Source organism: Octopus bimaculoides, chromosome 2, assembly GCF_001194135.2.
Source record: "Octopus bimaculoides isolate UCB-OBI-ISO-001 chromosome 2, ASM119413v2, whole genome shotgun sequence".
Classification (NCBI taxonomy): domain Eukaryota; kingdom Metazoa; phylum Mollusca; class Cephalopoda; order Octopoda; family Octopodidae; genus Octopus; species Octopus bimaculoides.
In genome coordinates this window covers 114,000,414-114,010,413 of record NC_068982.1, presented here as the reverse complement: position 1 = coordinate 114,010,413, position 10,000 = coordinate 114,000,414, and the positions used below count along the sequence as shown (strand labels likewise).

The following is a 10,000-nucleotide window of genomic DNA, read 5'->3' as shown; positions in this document are numbered from 1 at the left end:
CACACATTCATTCATTTATGTCTTGCATTGATACACTCACTCATGCATATACAGATGTCCTCCACAAACATTGAGTAGTATTTGAGCACCACAAGTCTTTTATGTTTATAGGATTGGGTTAAGGCGCTGACTTCAGTTTTATTTGTCTGAGAGAGACACAGAAAATAATTGAAGCTGCTATGGTTAAGTCATGAATATCTGTTGAGAAAATAGGTCTAAGCTAGATTTGTAAGGGTACAGTCAAAAAATAGAAGTTGATTTACATTGAAAAGAGTACAAAAGTAGTTAAACATTTTTGTAGATAAAAAAAAAACAAAGAAAAACCATCTAGTCGTTCCATACAACAAAATTCGTTTAGGAATTCATAAAACTTCAAAAGAAAAAGGAATCTAATTTTTAAGTGTATCAATTTATAAGGATGTGACGGGGTGAAAACGAAATAGTTTTGTGCATAAAGAAGGAAGTGAAGCTAGAGAAAGCAATGCTAGTCTTTTTGATGTGATGAACAATTAATGTTGGGAGATGTTGACTGATTCTAATGTAAATATGAATATTTTTTCAGGTTATATCTCTTATGACCCTTAACAATTCCCAATTTGATTAACAGAAATCATACAGTACATATTGGCATTCTTTGAGTTTGAATATGCCTATCTGTCGGTAAACTGACTGGTTCTCTGCAGTCATGGTTGAATTGTGCTGCATTGACAGAAAGGATTTCTCAAGAAGGTGGCAACCCCTTCAGATACATTTTCATTCTGTTAAATGTTCGCCACATGAAAGAAAACACATTGTTTCAACTTCATACTGTTCTTTATACCTACATAGCCTGACTTGCACTAAATTATATCAAAATAACAATTTCTCTACTTTACCTACTTATTCTCATTTTTGTTATGTAACAAAGGTTAATTATTAATTAATTACAAGATTACATTAAAATGTTGATTCTAAAGGGTTTCTTTTTGGCTTTCATAGATGCTTTTAATTTTTTTTTTTTTTTTTATAAAGATTCTTTCTTTTATCATGATGTAAATAATTTCTTTTCCCCCAACTACTTTACATTTTGGCAACTGCTACCCATACTACTTACACTGTGGCACTGTTCCTCTTCTATGATTCTAAGTAGAGATTTATATATTTCAGAGTAATTTATGAGTCAAAGAGAGATCCTGGATGTTAAGGAATGCTTAGATTACAGCTACACAACCTATTGTCAAGCCAATCAGTCAACTAATCAATTAATCATCTTAGAAAACATTCACAAAATATAACCAATAAAAAGTCATATTTTTTTTCAATTGCAAGTAGTAAACCAATTTTCTTTTACAAACATATAAATACACATGCATACACACATGCATACACACATACATACACACACAGAGTGTATTTGTATTCATAGAATACAAATACCCATGAGAAAAAAATTAGACTTATCTTAATATATATTTTTTTTTAATTTTTATTTACTTCTGTTTTGTTATTTTGAAATTTTGAGATTTTTCTTTTCCTTATTTGATGTCTTCAGAATGTATGTGAAATATTTCTAACTGCCTTTAACCCAACAGACTTGGTTTCAGCCATCATTTTAGATGATAATGTAAAAAGACAACGGTTACTAAATATACCTTGAGGCACACTGACCTGAGAGTTTGAAATTCATTAACAATGGAAGAATGTTTAAAGGCAATGTTGGATTTTTTTTTTCCAACTGCATAAAATTTTGGCAATTTTTTTCTTTTATTCTTTTCTCTCTCATTTCCCAGGTTCATTTTGATTTCATTTCAAGTCAACATTTTATAATCACAATGCTTTCTGTAAATGGTTTCTTCTCCAGATAGTTATGGATGCATATTCTTTCAAATATTTACACACACGCACACTTGCATACAGAAAAATGTAATATTATACAAATATATTTCAAAGTGGAAAAATGAGCCTATGTATAATATATATTCCTATGATATTTTATCTAATCTATGAAGTACTGCTATACATCTTCACCTTCTGTATCATGTCCATTGCTTCGTATTTGTATTGATTTTTTACTTCGGTACATATCCCAGAGTCCAGAAACAATTTCAGCAACAACAATGTCACTAGAATTTTTACCTATTAACCGTAATGTAAACACACCATCATGCCGTAAGTACTCAACTGTGAAGCGATTAGCTAACTTTTTATCTGGTGTTGAGCCTATTCGATCCATGATTTTGAGAAATTTCCGCACATATTGTATACGAGTGGTTGGAAAAATCATGTGAAAAATCCATGTAGCAAAACTGTAGCAAGAAAGCATGGATACAAAGACTAGCCAGAACCAGAGGAATATATATATTTTCTCATTGAAAAGATTTATTGGAAGCACGCATTGGACGGTGTAGCGATTCAAATTTGGAAGCTGACGAATCTCAAAGTCACATAATGTTACACGTGGGAAACGACGGGAAGCTGTCCAGTCATTTCCCTCAACTAGGTCCTCAAGAACTTGCCAACCGTAAATACGGTAGCCTGACCCAAGGAATGAGTCTAACAGGAAGAGTTGGCCAATTACATTAGCAATGTAGAATATCTTCACTAAAAAATACACAGCCACAAGATAGTTGCCATAACGACGACCACATAATAAAGAAAGGTTTGCTGAAAGAATGTGTCGCAGTCTAACACAACATGAATGTCGTGTTTCTCTTTGGTTGTCCAGACATCTGTCCATATGTCTTACAACATATTTTATGTTACGGGTTCGGTTTTCTGGACTTTCATATTGAGCATCACTGGCAACACTCACAATGCGATCTACATTGATCCCAGATTGTCCATTTAACAGGCGCCATATAATGCATGGAAGATAAAATAAAAGAGCCTGCAGTAATAAGACAACTGGAACCCACTGGTAGTAGCCTAGTTCCTTTTCTTTGCGTTTATTGTGTGCCACCGGAATCTGATCCTGCATATCAACATAATAAGTGTTTGAAATCCAGCACACATTATTGGTATACTCAACATGCGCTGATGTAAACTGGGCTGGGCACCAACATCGGATTGGATCACCAACATACTGTCTTGCACTGACCACTACTGTAAATATTATTAAAATTCCCGTAGTATACAGGTGATTCATGCGGTCAATCAAGTCATCATCATTTCGTACTTTTACTTTGCCTAACCGACCAACTGATCCGATAATGCTGTCCATCCTACAAAAGAGAAAAGAAAAACAATATGAAACCTTTGAATCAAACAATTTCTGTTATTAATACATTAAATACGAAATATTTTCATAGGTGAAACAGCATGCATTGTGCCATTTTATAATATTGTCTCAAGAAAAGCTGGGAATAAAAATGAGCAAAGAATATATTATGCTTTACAAAATTTTCCATGTTCAAATATTAACCCTTTAGTATTTAAACTGGCTAAATCTGGTCCAAATATTCTTGCTGTTTTGTGTTCAAACCAGTCACATCCAGCATCTTACACCTATACTACAATGTCACTGTTAAAAGAAAGAATCACATCATTGACATCTTGAAGCTACAAGATAAAGCATGATTAGTTCAAAGGAATGTGCTTAAATAAGCATTACATTTAACAGAGTGATCTGAATGCTAAAGGGCTAAAAATGACTTACTATCAAGTATGAATTATTTCAAAATCTACTAAAAATACATTATAGAACTAATGATGCTAAAAAATGTGTGTTCTAAGGTCATTCAGCTATAAGACATTGCCTTAAAAAGGTCCAGTCTGGCATGGAAAAGTGAATACAAAAATGATTTTGATAATATAAAACTAATATTATCAGTTAGACTGAACCATTTGAAGTACTGAAAATATTCATTTATTTATCAACCTGTGTAACAAATCATCTAATCTTTGAAAATTTAGCTTCTCAAATTGATAATTCTGTTAGCCCGTATGTACCTAGTTTGCTGATAGATCAAACATAAAAACTCTCTGGCAGATCAGTCATGTAAATAACATCAAAATATTTATGAAAACTCAATATTCTATCTCTAGCATTCTGTTCTTCACACCTCTTGAATCAAACTGTTTTCTTCAAAGCTTGTCCAACTTATTTTGTTATAAGAAAAGAAAGTTCATCTACATACAGGAATTTTAAATTAATTTTAAAAAATTCAAACACAAAGATGTGAAAAGACTAAAAGGAGGCAAAGGAGAAAATTCTAAAATTTAGATTGATTAAAATGTAAGTTGAGACAGTGGAGAATAAGTCAGAACTTTAGCTAAAGTACAGCAACAACTCCAGAAATAATTTCTTTAGCTATAAGTAACTTATTCTTATCTTTGTTGCTGATTCCAGTCAATGGATTGTGGCCATACTGGGTTTTGCTGATCAAATTGATCCCAATATATATTCTAAAGTTTGGTACTTGTAATGTCAGTTCTCTTTCACTGAACTGCTAAATTATGAAGATGTAAGCTTACCAATATAGGATTATTAAGCAGACAGACAGACATGCACACACACACAACAGGATTCCACAAAATTTCCATTGACCAAATTCATTCTTTTTCTTCCCTTCTTCTATTGCTAGTAACTGCATCATCATGATGTATATTCTTATCATTACTGATACTCCATTCATGTCTTAATTTACCAAAACATCCAACTTTGAAAATCAAAATATTTTTCTTCTATTACATCCACCCCCTCCCCTTGTACTAATATTCAAAATATTTGAAAAAGAAGTAAAACAACATTCCACTCCCTGTTTTCATTGCAGCTGGCTAAATCTAGTGTCAAATTTCCAAGTTTATTTCCAAGTTATCTCTTACATCAAGAAAGCCATTTAATTCTCCCTACATTCAATATATTTACACTTACTTAACTCTTGCTTCCCCTCTTTACAACTTATATTTTTATTCTTTCTAATTTGATAAATTATTCCATCTCTGAATTACCTGTTCTTGGAATGACCCGACCCCTTGCTTATCCATACTGGCACAGGTTGGGTGGTTTGACAGGATCTGTCAAGCTGCAAGGTTGCATCAAACTCTAATGTCAGCTTCAGCATAGTTTCCTATGGCTGGAAGCTCTTCCTGATGTCAACCACTTTACAGTGTGTTCTGGGAGTATCTTTTTCAGACCTCTACTGCTAGTGAGGTTCCTGAGAAACTTACAAGTCAGGAAAAGAGCATGAAAAAGCCAACTCAGCTAAGTGGGGGAAGTATTTGAGATGGAGTAGGGAAGATGGTTTTATGTCAGAGGTTGAAAGGCTAAAGTTTGATAGAAGGATAAGTGTAGGTGTCTTGCTATAAAGGAGATACATGGGTCCCAACATTATATAAGAATGGATGGGGCTTGGTGGGGAGAAGATAAAGATGGTAGTGATGGGATGGCAGAGTGAACTGGCAAGAGAATGAGCATAGGCGAGGGTATGGACAATGAATTGATGGGGTGATGAAGAGTTAGTAAAATCCATTTTATTAGAGGAATCAAGTACATTAACAGCAACTCCTTTCCCCACCACACGCCAAAACTATTAGGTGTTCACAAATCAATAATGTCTTCAGTTTCATGGCAACACTAATTATTAGAGTTTCCTAAGCTTACCAATGATTTCAAGCATCAAATCACAACACATTACTAAACCTTTCAAAGATCAATTTATACCCAGAAAATTTATTGTTAATATAATTTTTATATTAAGGAGGCAAGCTGACAGAATTGTTAGCATGCTGGACGAAGTGCTTAGCAGCATTTCATCCATCTTTGTGTTCTGAGTTCAAATTCCACCAAGGTTGACTTTCATCCATTTGGGGTTGATAAAATAAGTATCAGTTGAACAATGGGGTTTTACTCTCTCCCCTGAAGTTGCTGGCCTCGTGCAAAAATTTGAAATCAGTATATCATTAGATTGATGCTCTTAGCTTTAGCATCATGCTTGACTGGGAACTATTCCAGGAAAGGTTGTATTCCCAGGCTTATTTTAACAAGTAATATATTGCTTTGTTGAGAGAATGGGAGTATTTTTGTTTGGATTGTTCTTCGCTAAGGAGTGATATCTTAAAATTGAAAGAGAGGTAGGTAGAGAAAAAAAAAAAAGTAAACAGGGAGAAGCAATGTCAGGGAGTTTGGTGAAAACTTGAAAATTTGAATAAAGCAAAATTTTTCCATTTGGATTTGGCTGTTTCAGGGAACTCTAGTTGATGTTTAACCAGACTTTACTTATTCATTGATAGAAAATCTACACATAAAGTAATAAAGGAAGAAAACAGAAAGTTCTTAAAAAATTGGAAGATACTGAACTTTTTAATGATGGAACTGTTGAGTCAAGTGAAATCAAAATCGTGGCCGCTGACCCTGCAAGCGAAGTGAGATTGCAGGCAGAGCCGATACCAGTGTCGCATAACCAGCCCATTTAAACGTACCCTTGAATCATCAGACAATATGCTGTGCTTGAGAAGATCTATTCAGTCAAATAAAATTGAAATCAAAATCAAAATCAAAATCAAAATCGTAGTTGTTGCCAATGCCAGTGCTGCCTGACTGGTATCCATATTGGTGACATGTAATAAGCACCATTCAAGTGTGGGTCGATGCCAGTGCTGCTAGACTGGCTCCCCACGCCAGTGGCATGTAAAAAGCTCCATCCAAATGAGGTCAATGCCAATGCCACCTAACTAGCTCCCATGCTGGCAGCACGTAAAAAGCACCCACTACACTCTCAGAGTGGTTGGTGTTAGGAAGAGCATCCAGCAGTAGAAACCTTGCCAGATCAGATTGGAGCCAGTCCTCAGTCAAACCGTCCAACCCATGCCAGTATGGAAAATGGGCATTAAGCGATGATGATGATGATGATGATGATGATGATGATGATGATGTTGATGATGATGATAATAATGATGTATGTGTGATTGAGAACAGGCACCTGCATTTATATGTATCATCATCATCATTATCATTTAACAGACGCTAAATAACGAAGATGATGTAAATGTATAAATGTATACATGGGTGTGTAATATATATATATATATATATAAGTTACGGCAATACGTGTAGTAGTTAAAACCGATAGAGAAGAAGAGAATATAAGCACATAGTTTGAAGGTGTAAGTCCTGTCCATAAGCAAATGATATTTGAGAAATCTACCCACTAAGTAGACTTGTCTGTTATGAAAAGATTAAATAACCATTTAGATTCACTTGCAAAGATTGAGGTTAGACTAAATATTTGGCAGGATGGTAAAAGTTGTATATTTAGTAACATGACCAAAAGAATGAAATGTTAGAGAAAAGAAATGAAGCAAAACTAATAATACAGAACCAGGAAAGGATGACCCTCCAATGAAATGTTAGTTTCTAACACAGGCACAAGTCTGGAGAGTTTAGGATAGAGAATGATGCATCAATCTCACCATGTATACTTTTATAAATGTCAGAAGAATGGAAGCAAAGTCATTCAACCATGCTACTATTGTTGTCACCTCATGATCTATATGATCTTTGTTCCTATTCCATAAGGATACAAACCATTTAGAGTTTGATGCTACTTTTAATTGCTTAGTCTATCAAGAAGTGGTTACTTCACTATAATTGTGGTCTAAACAGGATTTCGAACTTAGAACACAAAGCATCCTCACTGACACTTTACTGATGAAGAGAAAAGTTGACCTCAATGGGATTTGAACTTAGAGGGCAGAGAAATGGAACAAATGTCTACAAGCATGTTCTAACAATGCTGCCAATTTACTACTTTATGGGAGAGTTTAAACTTCTATAGTGAAAATCCACAGCCAATACCATTAAGTATTTTGTCTAATGCTTTTACCATTCTGTCATCCATCATCCTCCAATAGAGAAATTTAAAAATTCAGAAAACAAATAACAACAGCTAAATAAAACTAAGTATTTAACATCATAAATCATAAATGAAAGACAAGTCAACAGTCCAAACAGCTGAAGAATAACATAACATACAAAGATGAATCTTTAATATTTTTTAATAGAATTGCATGAGAGTTGTTGAAAAGACCAGATTTAGCTTCATTTGTAGAACAAACCAAATGGGAAATGGAGGTAAATAGCAGCTCCAGAAATGTTTGTGATTCGTGAAAGGTAATTATGTGACACATGTCAGATGAGAAAAATGATAGAAGCATTTTAGGGTAGTTTTTATTGCTATTCTGAATTATTCTACAAATTCAGACAGTTTCCAAGGAACTATTTTACATGTACAACATGTTATGTATTAAGCAAGACTTTTAAAGGAAGACTTTAATACAAATTTTGTAAACTTCTGTATGATTTTTCTCTTTTGTGAAGAAACTGGTTTCAGAAATTTACATTTCAAAACAAATTTACAAAGAAGAAATGGAATGGTCTTTAAAAATCAAAATAGAAAAAAAATATCAAAAGTTCTAATCTTAGAAGAAATATCAAAATCAAGAAGAAAAAATGTGTGAGTAATGCAAATATATACTGCTATGGAAGGAATTTTCCACAATGGAAACTTTGGAAAAATAAGTGGTAGTTGAGATAATGAAATACAATTATCAATTCTAGAACAGATATATTTTATATGAATAAGTTTATACACCTACTAATTTCTTATTTGATTAATATTTTGATATATCATGATGCAGATGTTAGAAAACAACATATAAAATCTACTCATACCAAACCTTCAAAAATGTGTGCTAAAACTACATTCTTTGACATATCTCACATTTGCTTCTCTTCTTACGGAACAAGTTTAGATGAGTATTTAATTTTTTCCCAATTTTATATTGCAATTAGTGAACAATAGTGACACTGGTTACAAGTTTACTATGGAACAATCATTTGTTAACAGCATTTTTGAAGGTGAGAGTAAAATTTGTTGTAGTATTACAAATATTGCAAGAAACTTTGTTCCAGAAGCATAATTCTTTTTTTTCTGTTTTTGCTTTTGTTGCATTTGTTAATATCCTGCATAAATTGGTGAAAGATATTCATAAATGGTTGAGGGAAGATGTAAATTTTATTACTTTAACTGTTACATTGGTCATATAAGACCAATGTTTTATTCCTAGCTAGCAATATGTTTACAGCAGGGAAATGTTGCAATGATCTACACTGCACAATTACAGTGTTATGATGGTTGTTAGAAACAGTAGTCACATTTCCCACAAATAACATTGTGCTGTCTTCAAAAATCAAAGAACAAACTGATAATTATGGTTCTAGATATACTATTCCCAAAAATAGGATAAAGTACTCATAGTTTGAATGAATTGTCTTTGATCATGGATTTGATCTGTGGTTACACAAAAAAAAAAAAAAAAAAAAAACTAGATATATATCATTTGTTAATTCACACAAAAACTAGAATAGAAGATTAATTATGGAAGCTATATTAATAACAATATACAAGATGACAAAATTAACATTCAACACATTGTTGTGGTAAACAAAACTGATTGCTAAAAGCAAACTAAAAAAGCAAGAAATATAACAACATCAGTATGGTATCATTCCCATGATTTCTACCTGCTATAAAATGACAATAACATGATGACAATAAGGACTTCATCTGAAAGATAAGAGGATAATAGAAAAAAAAATTATCAAAGAATTGAGGGTTTTTAATTTTCCAGAACAAATGTAAAGGATTAATAAAGAAATCTGGAAAGGCCTTCATGAAAATAGATAAAACTTGAAGCCAATATAATGATGATATAGAAAATGGACATAGAATAATGATATTTTATTTATATATTGGGAACAACATCCTGTGTTTACAATTGATATGTGATGAGAATACAAGCATAAAAGAGAAAATGATGTAAGAGCAGAAATATATATCCTCATATATTCTCTAGAATTATTATTTATGCTATTGAATTCATCACCAAGTTGGTCTAAGAGTTTTGTTTTCAGTTCTACTGCAAAACTCAATTCACAGAGTTATAGCTTACACACACACACACACTGAACTTCCTACTTGTCATGTAATTTTTAAAAATTACTTATTTCTCTCCAATTTTC

The 10,000-nt window shown here is 32.8% G+C and overlaps 1 protein-coding gene across 10 annotated transcripts in view; it reads right to left on the bottom strand.

Annotated features, from left to right (window-relative positions):
* LOC106871173 (innexin unc-9) overlaps positions 1-10,000 on the bottom strand; it is a 366,584-nt gene that overhangs the window by 1,002 nt on the left and 355,582 nt on the right. For 9 of the 10 annotated variants that reach the window (XM_052978623.1, XM_052978622.1, XM_052978621.1 and 6 more), the window contains one exon: positions 1-3,200. This exon is cut by the window's left edge and continues 1,002 nt beyond it. In XM_052978623.1, the coding sequence (XP_052834583.1) occupies positions 1,994-3,200 (1,207 nt within the window). In that variant the 3' untranslated portion in view covers positions 1-1,993. Of the gene's footprint in view, positions 3,201-6,277; positions 6,449-10,000 lie in introns of those variants that run through there. The other variant, XM_052978625.1, reaches the window with a different exon arrangement.